A 17,213-nucleotide genomic window follows, 5' to 3' on the forward strand; every position below is an offset into this window, starting at 1 on the left:
TCAATACTGTGTATTTTACAAATAATAGGAATAAAATACTCACTTGTACTGGAATATGTCCCAAACTGTACTTCTGTCGTGTCTCAGACACCTGCCGGACATCGACAAACTTGTATTGACGTCATGTGTCATTCTGCCGGGGACTGCTTCTATTGGCTTTAATTTATATTCCCCGATGCTTGCGTAATATTTATGGTGCCATGCCAGTCTATGCATATTTTGGCTTTATTTTTGATGCAGGCCTATAACAATGAGTCAAGGGCTATATAGGACCATTCTGACCAATCCTCTTTGCCCAACTGTGGTCTCTGTTACCTAATAATGTGTTATTGTATATTGACCATTGATCCTCTGGCTCTGTGTCTCATTTATCTGTATCTTTATACTCCTTGACCTGTTCCTGTTTAGGCTTTTGTCTGTTTCTTAGACTGTGTTCTGAGATAACCAACGTTACGCCTGGCCACTCTAAAGACTGGTAATACATTTTCTCTCTTTAGTATAGGACACCCTGTGGCTTAATTTTGCATGTTGGGGTATACCTGCCTTGGTAGCTTCTCTGAATTCTGACTTCAAAAAATTACAGATTTTTCTGTGATGTTTTTACTTTTTCTTTCTTTTTTTTTACCGGTAATCTCACACAGGAGGCTGCTTTGCATATAAACCACCCAATGCTCGTATATTGTTCACGGTTTTATATATATATATATATATATATATATATATATATATATATATATATATATGGTTATATATATCTCAGTCAATGAATACTTTCCAGGTTGGACAGAATTGAGATTGGTAAAGTGGACAGGCTAAGTGTGCCAGGAAGAACCCCCATTTTTCTCAAATTGCTCCCAAACAATTGGCCACAAATCAAGGGATAGCATCCATAGACTATTAAAAGCATGACTTCTACACAGAGATGTAGTGGTTGTGGTGCTTAGCCCAGAATTTTCCTGCCCTGAGCTAGAACAACAATGCACGTAGACGCTCAGGTAATGTTCTCAGTCGGTGAGCTGGCCCTGAAATTCAGGGCTTAGGTCAGGGAGGTAATGGAAGCTCCTTGCAAGGAGCTTTTGGGCTCCAGAGGAGTAGGTAACTGGCACCTGGAGAGCTCCAGATAAACCCCAGGTTCGCATACAGTGTGACTGCTTACACTGGGTGGGTGCCAGGGCACTTCTGGCACCCTAAACACGTTCGAGTTATGATGCTTGAATTTTCCTTCAACCCCAGTTACTGTGCCAACTTCCATAAAATGTTGGCTATAGCCAGGCATCAAATAATGACACACTACTAGATCGGCTGCAACTTTGACAAACAAACCCCCCAAAAATATAATCGATTTTTAACACAGCCTTGTATTGTTTGTTTTTCGCAACTGTTCCTCCTACAAAGCTCCATAGATTTGTAAACCATAATATTGTGTGAAATCCATAGATATTCACCAGATCACATGAACGTATCTGGCTTTGTGACAAGTCATGGGCATTTTAGTTATTTATTATAGTGTGGTTGGCAACTTCTTGCGAGGCTCAAAGTACCTGTTTACAATACTGATCATAATAAGCCTGGGACAGCACTTGCAAATTCAGCAGTGAGTGAATTCTCCCGACCACAAACAAACCTCCCTCACCTACTCAGCAAGTTCGAAAATATGCCCAGAATGCAGAGTGTGGCATTGTGCAAGAATGCATTCCAGAGCAATGACTGGGTTTGTATTGCTGGAGGACTGCCATTTTGCGAGACGTATTGTTCTAAGCTTTTTTTTTGGTTTGTTTTTTAAACTGTCCCCTATTTTTCAGCTGTTCCTCTCTGACGTAACTTTTTTTTTTGTGTCTGTGGCATTGTATTAGGTGATCAAAAAAGCAGCAGCTTAGAAACCAAAGCCTAAGGTGGTTTGTGTCTTGTAAACATGGGAATGCAAGTCTCTGATTCAGTGCCTGGTGGGTAAATGACTAATGGCGCTCTTGTGCAGATTAAGATGCCGATCCGCATGTGAAGCGGCTAAACTCGGCCTCACATCATTCCTTCTGCACTGGGTCATCTCTCGGGTTCACTAGGACAATGCTGACGTTTTATTTAACACCTTCCCTGCTAGAATAATTGCTGATCCCTCCAGCCAAATGACACTTGAGACATCTATGTAATGTTTTCCATTGTAAGAAAGAGTAGTAGGATTATTTAAATGGTTTCACTTTTTAAAAAGATGACATATACAATGTGACTTAACATCATTAAAGTAATGCTCTAGCTTAGAATCAGAGAGTTCTGCTTTTTGACAAGTATGGAAACGAGCTTGTTGGGAGGTATGAATATGGGACAGGGCGTGATGTGGCCACACCTGGGAGTGTTGTCATGTAACAATGGCCAGGCCTACTTCCTGTTTCAGCAAAGACTATGCTTAGGTCACTACTAAAGTTTTCTCAAATGAGCGGAATGCTATGAGCTCAGTTTGAGCATTGCTGAGCACTAATGGTGCGCTCATTCTGTACTTATTGGTGACATTTCTCTAGTGTACTAAAGTGCACACCAAGAAAAACTCAGTTGGTGGGAAAGGAGCCCCAAATTGGACTATGCCACTATGGGTACTGTTGGTATGCTGTTCTAGTACGTGTATCACATAGCTTTGTTTACAGCATTAATACTCACATTAATATGTTTACTGTGTGTATTACTGTATTCACTACAATAAAACACAATAAATAGAAATTTGTCAATGTATAACAGAGCTTAAAAAGCAATGCTAGAACATGTGCTACGTACTGTACGAGAATCTCATAGTTCCACATCAGTACAAAACACATTCATTCTTTTTTGGCGTGTGAATTTATCACAGAATACAGTAATGATACACATAACAATGAGGTGTAATTATCAACTTTTTGTGGAAACAAAATAACATTGTTTAAATGTAATGCAAAAATAAAATATCAATACAAGTCACTTGTAAATTTCTGTAATAGTCACATGTCCTGGTTACACTTAAAGGAACACCATAGCGTTAACAATACCAATATGTATTCCTGGTACTATAGTGTCCAGTCCCTAGTCTTTTTCAAGTTTCGGGGCTCCATTGGTGATGCTTAGCTCTCCTCCTTAAGCGTCGTAAAGATAAGGCATGGCCTCCTCTGCAATGGTCCTATAGAGGAGCATTAGGAACATGCCGCATACGCATTCAAGCTTTCTCATAGGAGAGCATTGAATCAATGCTTTCCTATGATGCTTTATCAGTAATGGGTTCAATGGAGGCCCACCAAAATCGCAGCTGCCTACATTGAACATAGATGACGGATTCCACTCCACTAAAATCCACTCAATTATCTCTGCTGTCTTAGAGAGAGCCACTATATGTAGACTTATTTTACAAAAAATAAATAAAAATTGCGTATTCTCAGAAACTGCACTGTTTTTCTTCACAAGGCTAAATTGCCAGGGGCAAGTCAACCAGACCACTTCATTAAAATGAAGTAGTCCATGTGCCTATATTGACCCTTTAAAGTTACACAACTAAGATATTTTCTCCATTTGAGTATCCCATATTGTCGCTTGATGAAAGAGGTCCCCACCAATTGTCATTGCATAAAGATTATGCAAGAGAAGTTGGAGGGTTCCATCATAGAACCAGGTCTTAAAAAGGATTTCCCATCTTTGCAGGTGCTTAGAGTTGGAAAGTAAGAGGAATTCCATTGCAGTTCTTACCAATATACTTTCCATACTGTACATATCTTAACACCGAGGGTTCACATCTTTGAGGATAATTTCATTAGCATGATATTATAACGTCTAAGAATATTTAATGATCCATATATTCACCAATCTCCTTCATTGTATCTCCAGTCTGCCGGTTTGTAAAATCTCCTCATCAAAATCATCCACTAAATGTCAGCAGCCCTTCCCACCACCTACCATATTTATAATACTTAAACATAAATAAATACATAGATTACAGATTGAGAAACAGTGCACACAAAAAAATATACAGTTTTACATGGTTCCTTAAAATCACCTATCTTTGCAAACAAATATGGGGAATTAGTCACACCATGTGGCCATATTATGTACATCCCACCACTATGTCACAGTACCCAAATGTTGGTGGATCCTTTGTTAATTTTAACATGGGAAATGAGCATATTAACTGCAATACTTACTGGTTAAACTGCTTCCTGAGTCTCTCCTTAAATGTATGCTTTCCCGTGGTCACCTCCAAAGGGGCACTTATAGTAGGTAAGGGTGGGTTCTCAAAAGTTTTTTGTTTTTGTTTTTTGGTCTGAATTCCAAAGTTGTTGTTTGTTTCTTTTTACAAAAATAAAATAAAATTAAATATACAGTTTTAAGCCTGAATCCAAATTCTGATCTTGGGTGGCAACCAACAGTGGGCAAATGTGGAGGTTGGTTAATGTCTCCTCTAGCAACATCATCCAATATCTTGGCTCCCTTGGTCAAAATAGGACATCATCATAACTCCAGTGCTATAATTTCTCAAATTATTGGACCAAGCAGAAATAGTGGCCTGTGTCAGCAGAAGGTCCATAAGGCGTCTTCTTTACAGGGTGCTCTGCTCCCAAGAAATTCTCTTATCTCTATAAATAGCCCTTAGCTAAATAAATAGTCACCTAGACCCTGATAGGTTGATAAGGGACTTTAAATAAAGTCACAGGCACTATTTGTCGGAATAATCAGATTGGGTGATGGCCATTTTTAAACCACTTGCTGGTTGTTTTTGCTGAAATCAAATTTTTCTACTTTTTTTTTTCTTTTAACCCAAACTTCCAGTGTTTTTCCAAATTACGCATAATCTCCAGTGGAAAGACTTTTTTCGTAATTGAATGTCCGACATTGTGTGACCTTATCAGCATGAGCAGCTTGAACTCTGGTACACACACAATGGGATGATGTTTTATGAAGACAATCCACATAACATATTTACTTTTCTTTCCCTTGCCTGAGAAATTTCCTGATTCTATCTATCCCTCCTAAACCTTTCAGCACCTTCATTGTGGCAGTAGAAGCACAGAAGAACATTTACATTTTTGTTGGAGTGTGTAAATGCTGGTGACTGCAGTTTATTTGTAGTGTGGGAGTGGACTACTTACACATGTTAAAAAAAACATAAAAAACCTTCTCATTAGCCCCCAATTAACTTGAAAAAAAAAAAAAAAAAAAGACTATGATTCTGCTAGTCTCGACTAGATTTTGGGCAAAGTTAATAAAGTAACATGTTCACTGTTGTGGACATGTGTTTCTCCTGTACAGTATTAAAGTGTTGGCGTGATGACTCCATCACAAATGGCTCATAGACAACATTCATTACTACGCGAGTATCATTGTTGTGAAGATTTGTCATGTATGCTGACGGTGTTGATCTGCAAGGTACATTCCAGAAATGTTTTTCATGGCAGTCAACATGAAAGACAAAGCATACAAAAACACAAGCAGGAAAAAGTAAAGAAATGTGAGAGTGGATCTTTATCCCACCTACTGATTAGTGTTTTACTGGCAATACCAGTAAAACTAGTCTTTGATGCTGAGGCTTACAGTTCGCTTGGAGATTGAGTGAGATTGGAAGTGATAGTATGTTACTTAGTGTGTGATGATACAGCCAGGTCCTTTGTGAATGTTTATGTTAAAAGACAACTCCAGAAGACAAGCTGAAACAAGCCAAAAACAATTTGAAAGCTGCACAAGACATTTCATTTTTCATCCAAAATTCACTAAATCCTCATATAAAAATATTGTTTTGTAGCCAATAACATATTAAAAAGTGAGGCCAGGGGCATATGTGTATTAATCTATACCATGGCCTGAAATTGTTGTTTGTAATTACTGATAGGATTGTACATGGCTTAAGATCTTAAACCGTTCCCCTTCTCTAGGTTTTGAACTCTTTTTAGTGATGGGGAAGGGCTGATATTGCCAGAGTTAGGTCTTTCTACCTTAATAATCATGTGATTTTATCAATCTTCTTAGGTGACCTACTTCAGTCTGTGGTATTTCAACAAGCAGAACCAGCAGAGATGGGTGGATTTGGAAAAACCGCTGAAGAAACAGCTGGATAAGTATGCTCTGGAGCCCACGGTCTATTTTGGCGTGGTATATTATGTGCCTTCCGTCTCCCAACTACAACAGGAGATCACCAGGTGAGGTTTGTTGGATTCAACCAAACTTGGCTTCCCATTTGCTTCTTGGTATTCATAAAGACTGTAGGGTTTTAGGTTTTTTTTGCGAGTGCAATCCTTTGTAGAACATAACATTTCTACAGCTTCTGAGTCTCTCTTGGTGTCCTTAAAATACTAAGATTTTTACATCTGCAGGATTGAGCTTGTTGTTCCACTGTAGAGCTTCTCAAAAGGTGGACTGTTGAGCACCAGTGAAGTATACCTGTTGCGCACCAATGAGGTATACATATTTGTTTTGTGTTATCACACTTGTTTAACCCCATGATTGGTATTTTGGAAAGTAGTCATAATCCGTTTTTTTGTACAAAAATACAAATGAATTACGTTCATGAAATTAGTTTGTAAACCCATTCTTTATTTGAAATATATAATAAAAAAGTCTAAAAATATAATCTTTAGAATTTTCTCCGCATGTTATAGGAGTTCTCCGTTGTAATGTGGAAGACGGATCCTAAAGGTCCACCTAGAGATTTGTACAATTATTTGTCAGTAAGAGTTGGATATGAAATAATCTGCGGCTAAAACATAGTCTTCAGAAATGTATGATAGAATAAGGCTGGGAGAAACTGACGGAGCGAATCCGGGAGAGATTGACGGAGCGAATCCGGGAGAGATTGACGGAACGAATCCAGGAGAGATTGACGGAGCGAATCCGGGAGAGATTGACTGAGCAAGTCTGGGAGAGACTGACTGAACAAGTCTGGGAGAGTCTCTGATGTGTCCAAGAAGCATTGCCATAGATATATATTTAACCATGAGATATGTTTACTTTAAATGGAAGCAGTAGGGTTTGTTCTGTTGGCTTCAGAAACTTGTTGCTATTGAAATAAACGATTAATATTTTTCTTATAAACCTATGTGCTCCTCACAGATACCAGTATTATCTTCAATTGAAGAAGGATGTATTAGAAGGGAAAATTCCTTGCACATTGGACCAGGCAATACATCTGGCTGGACTGGCTGTTCAAGGTGAGAACAAGAAGAATATGAAATAACATCTTACAGGTAGATTTAATAGACACTGTAGGCACTGCAACTGCTTCATCTCATTGTAGTGATTATAGTGTCTGGAGTCCCCTGACGCAATCCTTCCATTTAGCATTAAACCTTTTTAATGTTTTAATACAAACATTAGTCGGCACAGCCCCTCGCCTTTGTGCTGCTTGGTCTAATGAGTTTACATTAGCCGGAGTAGCAATAGGTGGCTGTGATTGGCTGAAAGTGTCAGATGACTGCTTGCAGCCTATCACAGTACACATTGCTGATATGAATTGGTATGTCCAGAAGGAAGTACGTAATCTTTGTCATACATCCAGGAGGGGCTGAGGAGTGGGAGGCAAGGTACCCTTATTTAGCGTTAAACGGTTTCAAAAATGGTTTAACACTGAGTGGAGGGGACTGCAGGCACTATAACCAATTCAATGAGATGAAATTGCAGTGCTGATTTAACCTTTGTATACAGAGAAACAAACAACATATCTTTATTTATGCTGTACTTAGAATGTTTGTATGTCTTTTCTCACAGAGATTGCAGTAGTCCAGTCTTTACGGCCATACAGGCTTCACTATTCAATATTACATGATCTGACACACATAGATACGCTCATCAGTGCTCCACCCCCTATTTATCTCTTCCTTTCGCTCTAATAGTCAGGTTACACTCTCACACTTGTTTGTAATTGTCGTTATATTTTCATGTGTCTCCACTTATTAATTGACTCTTTGTTCTCTCAGTATCTGCTACCCATTGCCTTTCCTCTTTATAATGCAGATTTCTTTTCACAAAATTGTCACCCTTAAGACCTCAGTATTCCCACCTTTCTATGCGACTCCTGTTTCTTACTATCAGCCTTTCCACAAACTATCTCCTCCTCTTTCTGTCTTGTTTTGCTCTACATCCACCTGCCTTTAGTTCTTCAATCATTATCCATTCTTCATACAGTTGGTCTTCTTTTCACTTCTTCTTAGCCTTTTTGCTTTCTCGTCACTCTCGGTTCTTTGGCTTCTCCCTCTGTCCCAACCTTTCATCTGCAATTCCAGCTCTGTTCCGTAATGATTAATGATCCATCAGGATATGATCTTGCACCCCACTGGCGGTGCACTGAGTCATTCACGAAACACTTCATTGATTACAGCTGTAATGTTCCAGTGTGCATTGGCAGAGTGTGGGCTCGAGACTCATCACTAAATCACACAGTACGTGCACACTTCAGCTTTTCTATTCCAAACAGACACAATGAGAATAGCTCATGAAAAGATGAAAAGGATGGCATCTGTCCATGCAACACAGGCAACTTAGATGGAGTAGAAGCATATTATGCTGCTCACAATGACCTCCACAACTGCCTTTGCATTTTCCAATCAGCACACATGCAGGTGGACACCCCTCCAGTTCTTACCATGCATGGTCCAGCAGTCTGGACCTACTATATAATATACATAAAATGAAATACTTGGTGATTCTAGCCCCACTAAAACTCCACCCGTCAACCCCCTAAACAAGCAACACCACTGGGTATGGCTTTTTTGAGCTGTTTGACCTTCTTCACTTATCCTATGGGATGAGCATAACTGTAGTTGAGTGATAAATAACTTGTCTCAAATCTATGCTGCACAGGGGATTATTCGATAAGATCACACTCTCCGGATCAATGAGGCTCCTGATTGGCGGAGCCTCTTCCTGGTAAGAGAGGGGGGTCTGTCTGAAGCTGCAGCCAGGCTATCTCAGCTGTTTGGCTTTAGCATAGTATACTGGTTGGTATATTTTTTTAACTCATTAACTAGATAACACAAAAAAAAATCAGGGGGAATTAAGAGTTAATGACAGCAGAGTACATTTACTATGTTTTACTCTAATGCATTAAAGTCACAGCACTTTCCTAAAATACACAATCTTTAGAGATATTTATTAATAACCTGTTTGCCAGAGATCTAGGTTAACCTATGAACAGGGTAGAAAGTCCTCTGTAATTCACATTTGGAAGCCAATTCTTTGTGTTCAAACATTTGATGTCTGTTTTTAATTTCAGCGGATTTTGGAGACTACGACCAGTATGAATCCCAGGATTTCCTGCAGCGATATGCTTTATTTCCTGTGGTAAGAAAATTGGTGTTAACTCCGACTTGGACGATATAGTAGAACCTGATTTCAGAGAATGGGAATGAATCATACTAGATATATTTTGCTTCTGTTTTTTTTTCTAATCTTGGCTGTTAACTCTGTTAATATTAATTTCCTTTAAAGGAATGCACCAGGTTGAAGATGGACTCCCTTTATTTTAAAGGGACACTATAGTCACCTGAACAACTTTAGCTTAATGAAGCAGTTTTGGTGTATAGAACATGCCCCCTGCAGCCTCACTGCTCAATCCTCTGCCATTTAGGAGTTAAATCCTTTTGTTTATGAGCCCTAGTCACACCTCCCTGCATGCGACTTGCACAGCCTTCCATAAACACTTCCTGTAAAGAGAGCCCTATTTAGGCTTTCTTTATTGCAAGTTCTGTTTAATTAAGATTTTCTTATCCCCTGCTATGTTAATAGCTTGCTAGACCCTGCAAGATCCTCCTGTATGTGATTAAAGTTCAATTTAGAGATTGAGATACAATTATTTAAGGTAAATTACATCTGTTTGAAAGTGAAACCAGTTTTTTTTTTTATGAAGGCTCTGTCAATCATAGCCAGGGGAGGTGTGGCTAGGGCTGCATAAACAGAAACAAAGTGATTTAACTCCTAAATGACAGTGAATTGAGCAGTGAAATTGCAGGGGAATGATCTATACACTAAAACTGCTTTATTTAGCTAAAGTAATTTAGGTGACTATAGTTTTCCTTTAATGTATTGTGGAGTTCAGGCCAAAAAATAAAATAAAAAATAAAGTAGAAAAACAAAAGAGATACTTCGGAATTGTAATGATCAGAATATCCTTCCCATTTTCTTTTAATAACTGCTTTGTAATAGAACGCCATTGTATATTGGCCCATGTTGTTTTGCACAAGAAGTGGTCCAGAAAAGGTTAAATGCCTTAAATTTCTGTTTCATTGGACATATTGGATTTGCATTCATTCCTCTTCTCTATCAGCTGTTCACTATTCTCAAATAATACTGGGATCTCACAAAAGTGGATGCTCAACCTCAACTATTAATGCAAAGCCTCTATATGGTGTAAAATCTGAGTAAGCAAACATTTTGATTCTCTTTAACTTTAGGCATGGTTACAAGATGAAAAGACCCTGGAGGAATCGACTCAGAATGTAGCTCTGCTTCACCAAAAGCTTAGGTGTGTTCCCTTCCAACCCTTGTCTTCTGTGTGACAGTGTGTGTTTATGTTCCCTAGGTATAACTGTGTCTGTCTTTGTTATTCTAATCTTGTCTCTGTTTTCAGGGGTCTTTCGCCCTCGGAAGCAGAGTTGCTCTACATGCAGGAGATCGAGCGGTTAGAGTGCTATGGTGAGGAAAGTTACCCTGCTAAGGTAATTAAGGACTGGGTAAGGCAGAGAGATATCATGATGCCCTATGCATTATTCCGAGTGATTATTCCACTGCTCCGGATGTATCTGTGCTGGCTGTTGCTTTATTGTAAGCTAATGCTGCACACTTAATAACCTCACAGTGCATAGGTGGATCTATGGTAAAAACAGCGCTACTGGTTCATATAATTCTGCCCCTCAAACAATATCCCCAAACCTGTGCAATTATCAACTCTTGAAAGCTGGAATCAAGGAGGTGTAGGAGATACAGTGATAAGATGCTCTGGACAGTTTGTCAAGATTAACTGTAAACCCAAATCATAGTTTTGGAAGCCACAATTTTTCACTCAGGTTAGAGTTAAAATGTGGCTTCCTAATGTCTACAGTGTCGACCAGCCAATATCCATGAGCTCAGAGCCGACCTTGGATGACAGACACAAAACCCCCAGATGTTTTAACCAACTGTTGCTATAATGATTAGTAATTGTGCTGAGTTGGTGCAGATGAATTTTTAGATGAAACAACAGTTCTAGCCAATCACTACTGCTATCGGGGAGGATTTTATCTACCACCCTAGGTGACTCAGTTACCTCCTTTTTCAAACACTCAAACAATGCAGTAACAAAGAATTCAGTAGGCCCCCTCCCAACAGGACTGCAAGATCTCTAAAATATGATTCTAAAAATTTATTCCTCCCCCCCCCACCCCCACTTAGGCTGCCCATTATGTATGTCTTTGTTCTTCAGGAAAGACTCATAAACATTTCAACCATTCATTTAGAAACAGTCTTTAAGATTTCTTCTGGAATATCAGTCCAAGTATCCATTACCTTTTCCTTGCATTACCCTACAATTCCACCCTCATAAGCCAAAAGATAATCCATTCCCTGGTTTAGGATTCGTATGCCTACGAACAAATGTTGACATTCTAAAACCAAAATAACAGTAATAAGCCTACCAACCTCATCTGTGGAGCCTTGCCAAGAATCCACTTATTTTTCAGAAGGGTCTGTTCTTATTGCATTTCCCTTATAGTTGCAGATCACACTTGAAATTTATTGAATGCCTAATTTTAAGCTGCATTATTCGATACAAATATTTAATTCTCTTTAATGATAATGCGAACAACAGAAAATTAGACATTTATTGTGTTTTTTTTTTTTTGTTCTTCCTTGCAGGACAGTCAAGGAGCAGACCTCTCTATTGGAGCTTGCCTGACTGGGATATTTGTTAAACATAAGAATGGAAAGCCCCCTGTGGTTTTTCGGTAAGTTTCTGAACACCACCCGTAGAACATTTGATTGCAAAAGGTTTTGCATACCTACCAAAAGTCCCAGATCAGAGAGGACAGTCCCAAACTGGGATGTCCTGCTTATGTGGACATCAGGGGAATTTTTGCCCCCCCCCCTGTTGTCCCCCAATAATAATGAGTGCACTCTTAAAAGGTATCGGTCACATCCCAGGATTTTTAAAATGTTTAATCATTCCAATATTTAATAAATACAGGGAGTGCAGAATTATTAGGCAAGTTGTATTTTTGAGGATCAATTTTATTATTGAACAACAACCATGTTCTCAATGAACCCAAAAAACTCATTAATATCAAAGCTGAATATTTTTGGAAGTAGTTTTTAGTTTGTTTTTAGTTTTAGCTATTTTAGGGGGATATCTGTGTGTGCAGGTGACTATTACTGTGCATAATTATTAGGCAACTTAACAAAAAACAAATATATACCCATTTCAATTATTTATTTTTACCAGTGAAACCAATATAACATCTCAATATTCACAAATATACATTTCTGACATTCAAAAACATAGCAAAAACAAATCAGTGACCAATATAGCCACCTTTCTTTGCAAGGACACTCAAAAGCCTGCCATCCATGGATTCTGTCAGTGTTTTGATCTGTTCACCATCAACATTGCGTGCAGAAGCAACCACAGCCTCCCAGACACTGTTCAGAGAGGTGTACTGTTTTCCCTCCTTGTAAATCTCACATTTGATGATGGCCCACAGGTTCTCAATGGGGTTCAGATCAGGTGAACAAGGAGGCCATGTCATTAGATTTTCTTCTTTTATACCCTTTCTTGCCAGCCACACTGTGGAGTACTTGGATGCGTGTGATGGAGCATTGTCCTGCATGAAAATCATGTTTTTCTTGAAGGATGCAGACTTCTTCCTGTACCACTGCTTGAAGAAGGTGTCTTCCAGAAACTGGGAGTTGAGCTTGACTCCATCCTCAACCCGAAAAGGCCCCATAAGCTCATCTTTGATGATACCAGCCCAAACCAGTACTCCACCTCCACCTTGCTGGCGTCTGAGTCGGACTGGAGCTCTCTGCCCTTTACCAATCCATCCATCTGGCCCATCAAGACTCACTCTCATTTCATCAGTCCATAAAACCTTAGAAAAATCAGTCTTGAGATATTTCTTGGCCCAGTCTTGACGTTTCAGCTTGTGTGTCTTGTTCAGTGGTGGTCGTCTTTCAGCCTTTCTTACCTTGGCCATGTCTCTGAGTATTGCACACCTTGTGCTTTCGGGCACTCCAGTGATGTTGCAGCTCTGAAATATGGCCAAACTGGTGGCAAGTGGCATCTTGGCAGCTGCACGCTTGACTTTTCTCAGTTCATGGGCAGTTATTTTGCGCCTTGGTTTCTCCACACGCTTCTTGCGACCCTGTTGACTATTTTGAATGAAACGCTTGATTGTTCGATGATCACGCTTCATAAGCGTTGCAATTTTAAGAGTGCTGCATCCCTCTGCAAGATATCTCACTATTTTTAACTTTTCTGAGCCTGTCAAGTCCTTCTTTTGACCCATTTTGCCAAAGGAAAGGAGGTTGCCTAATAATTATGCACACTTGATATAGGGTGTTGATGTCATTAGACCACACCCCTTCTCATTACAGAGATGCACATCACCTAATATGCTTAATTGGTAGTAGGCTTTCGAGCCTATACAGCTTGGAGTAAGACAACATGCATAAAGAGGATGATGTGGTCAAAATACTCATTTGCCTAATAATTCTGCACGCAGTGTATGTATTTGTGTGGTATGAAAATGAAATTAAATGTAGATTTACACACCTTACAAACATTGCTATACATTCTGTCCCTGCAACTTGTAGTGAGCATAGAGACAACAGTTCGACTTCTTTTTACTTGCAATGTTTGCCTTGTCTGAACTGGATTATGGTCTAATTTGCAAAATATTTAATAAAAATGTAAAAGAAATGTGAACATCTCATTAAAAAGGTTAAAACAAGTAATATAATATTAAAACAAGTCATATGATAATTTCAATGTTTCATCTAATAGTAGAAATTCCAGAGAAGTGACTGTAACCCTTTAAACGTCCCCTCTGGTCCTATGCTATGCTATGTTGGGTATCCCTGGTTGGCAGATTTATTTCTAACTTGCTAGCGATGATTTATACAATATTTAATTGCCACAGATTGTCATAGGTGCACAATTTGTGCAAAAATTTGATTGAGCAGGTTTGTCTGAATCAAAGTCCTTTTAAGCCACACCAGAACAAATTGATTCACCCCCAGATTTACCTGTGGAGTCTTATTTATTGAATTAGATTCCACAGAAAATTCCTGGATGTATTGATTTATTCGGTTGTGGATTACGCAGGTATACATAAACAAGTGCAACTTGGATGCTATTTACGGCAGTTCTCTAAATCACCATGGAAACCAGTGTCACTTTAACTATTTGCTTCAGAATTACCCTTTATAGCAAACAAATGGATTTTCTTATTTTTTTTGTAAATAAAAAAAAATTCATTTCTGCTGAGTTTTAGAATACATGATCCGTACATATTATAATGTTTACATTTTTCTACCCCATCAGAGATTTATATTTTTTATAATTTATTTCTCCATGTTTAGTTGGCTTGATATTGCAAACATGTCCCACAACAAATCGTTCTTTACACTCGAGCTATCGAATAAAGAAGAAACCATCCAGTTCCAAACTGTGAGTACGAAGAAAAGTTTTTTTTGTTTTTTTTTGCAGAACTTCCGTTTAGTTATGTTTATGTGAACAAACCTGGAATCCTGAATGATAAAACTTTATTCTTGCTTCGTTGAGTGCCAGGGTCTCATAGTAAAACACAGTCTCTGTCTCTGTGCACCGGGCCTCTCTGTTCCTCTCTGCAATGCTAGCTGTAAACACAAAACAATATGTGTCAGTGGGATCTGGCAAGAGTCTGTCCAAGCACCTGATAAATGTCTGTTTTCTTTTCCACTGACATTTTCCTGTTTTGTTCTAATAGGAAGACATGGAAACTGCCAAATACGTATGGAGGATGTGTGTCGCCAGGCACAAGTTCTACCGGCTGAATTATAGCCTGTAAGTATGTTATCACAATCACAATCATTGCAGGTTGTGTGTAATGGTGCATAAGCCAGGCATTTGTATATCCCATTTATGGGAAGTTTCATTTTCCAAGTGTTTATGAAAAAAACAAAACACTTTGGCTGTAACATGGCTCCAGACAAAATATTAACCTCACTTTAAAAGTTGTATGGTTGTAAATGTGCTACTTGCTTCTGCTGAACCACCATTATAAGCCTATGGTGAATACAATAAACAGTGTAAGAGAATGCCTTTGCATTCTGAAAACCCAGAAAATTAGGTTCATGTCATTTTAATGCCAAGACCTTGTACCGTTTTGGGTAGGAGATTTCAAGGACATGTCTTGATTTACAGTGTAAACAATTCAAATAGACAAAGAGGGACACTTTTTTTATTTTTATTTTTTAGGATGTGGCCATGGGTGGGGCTGTTTTAAGAAGTTTTAGCTGACTTACTGGTAGCAATGTATGCGATTTAAAATGTATTCAGAACAAGTACAATGTATCTCATTTACATATACTGATTTCTAAACACATATATTGTAGTTTAAAGACACATCACTGTGGAGAGCTATTATACACTTAAAGGGACACTCCAGTGCCAGGAAAACAAATCGTTTTCCTGGCACTGCAGGTCCCCTCTCCCCCCCACCCCCCATCCCATGTTGCTGAAGGGGTTAGAACCCCTTCAGTGACTTACATGAGACCAGCGCGGATGTCCCTCGGCGCTGGTTTAGGGTCCGCCCACGCTCCTCCCCCGCCGACATCATGCGGTGGGGGAAACCAATTGCGCATGCGCGGCCGCCGGCGGGGGAGACCTAATTAGACCTCTCCATAGGAAAGCATTGAAAATGCTTTCAATGCTTTCCTATGGGGATTTTAGCGACACTGGAGGTACTTGCATAGCGTGAGGACGTCCAGCGACGCTATAGCACAGAAAACCTGTGCTATGAACCATTTGTATCCAACCCCCCCAAAAAAACTAAATTATACAAGTGTGCTTGTTGTGTTTTTTTTTTTTTGGGTTAATACAGCCTATACACATAAACCCTATCTTGCAATATATTACCATACCAGCTGCTAATCCTATTAAGATTTGGAGGAATTCAAGTTGATAAATTAACAATTAGATACTTTTTAGTTTGCACATATGTTTATCAAAGGGCAGCAAGTTGTGGCTTCCCATTAACCCCCATACATCAGTGTTTTCATGTACAACAGTCCGTTACAATTTTTTTACACTATGAGTGTCATTCTCTGATTCTCAATGGCTGGAGCTCGTTCTGATTTTCAGGGTAATACTTGGATAGTCTCTTCACTAACAAGGTTATTCAATAACCTGGGAATTGCCAGAAATTCTTTGTGAATTCAAAGTGAATATCCAATGTACGGTCTGTAATTGTTTGATCACAAATTAATCCTAAATTACCATCGGGATGTTGGCCCAGCCCACGAGGGAATGGTTTACAAACCCAGCTTTACAGTTTTTCAGTTCCCCCTGTACACTATGTACCAACAATATGTGCTGTTGACATAAAACAAATAAATGCAAACAATAAATAAATAAATATACAATACATGAGAAAATATCGATTTTACCACTTTTGAATTCTTTGCAATGTTGTTGTTTTTCTCCAAAACATATTATACGTGTGTATGAAGATGGTTTTAAACTCACGTATTCTCCAGTGTAAATATCTGACTACTTTTGGAGAGATTCTTCCACTTACTGCTAACAATGAGCCCTTGTTGCACTTTGATATTCAACCTGGCCAACTGCTTCCACATGTCTGTTTTGTTTCTCTAAAGTTTTCCTTACTGCTGGGAATCGGCCCAGTCTCAATAGATCCACTGTATGGGACGCGTGCATTCCTCGCGTCCATCTGAAATGTGACACAGCTGCCACCACTTGCCACCTGTCTCAAACCAGTGCTTTAATAGGTGCTAATGTGTTTTTACGGTTACAAGTATTCGAACAAACAGTGTTTTTCATCATCCTCTCTATTGCAAGGGGGCTAAATGTTATGTGCCATGCTCTGTGCTTATAATGTGACTGCAGCAGGTGTTGGTATAAACTTTTCAGGGTGGGCTTAACCTATTAAGTGCTGAAGAGGGGACTTTTTTGTGCCGTTTTTATTTTGTTATCCTGTATAAATTCTTGTCTGCTAGCTCCAAAATGTAGAAATCGACAGTGAGTAAGC

General features: G+C 39.0%; 1 protein-coding gene across 2 annotated transcripts in view; it reads left to right on the forward strand.

The window, feature by feature from the left end:
- PTPN21 (protein tyrosine phosphatase non-receptor type 21) overlaps positions 1–17,213 on the forward strand; it is a 47,589-nt gene that overhangs the window by 10,715 nt on the left and 19,661 nt on the right. For both annotated transcript variants that reach the window (XM_063439790.1, XM_063439791.1), the window contains exons 3-10: positions 5,971–6,140; positions 7,051–7,148; positions 9,209–9,276; positions 10,386–10,456; positions 10,562–10,649; positions 11,824–11,912; positions 14,545–14,632; positions 14,931–15,007. In XM_063439790.1, coding sequence (XP_063295860.1) covers positions 5,971–6,140; positions 7,051–7,148; positions 9,209–9,276; positions 10,386–10,456; positions 10,562–10,649; positions 11,824–11,912; positions 14,545–14,632; positions 14,931–15,007 — 749 coding nt within the window. The remainder of the gene's footprint in view (positions 1–5,970; positions 6,141–7,050; positions 7,149–9,208; positions 9,277–10,385; positions 10,457–10,561; positions 10,650–11,823; positions 11,913–14,544; positions 14,633–14,930; positions 15,008–17,213) is intronic.

This window comes from Pelobates fuscus, chromosome 13, assembly GCF_036172605.1.
Source record: "Pelobates fuscus isolate aPelFus1 chromosome 13, aPelFus1.pri, whole genome shotgun sequence".
In the NCBI taxonomy this organism is placed as follows: domain Eukaryota; kingdom Metazoa; phylum Chordata; class Amphibia; order Anura; family Pelobatidae; genus Pelobates; species Pelobates fuscus.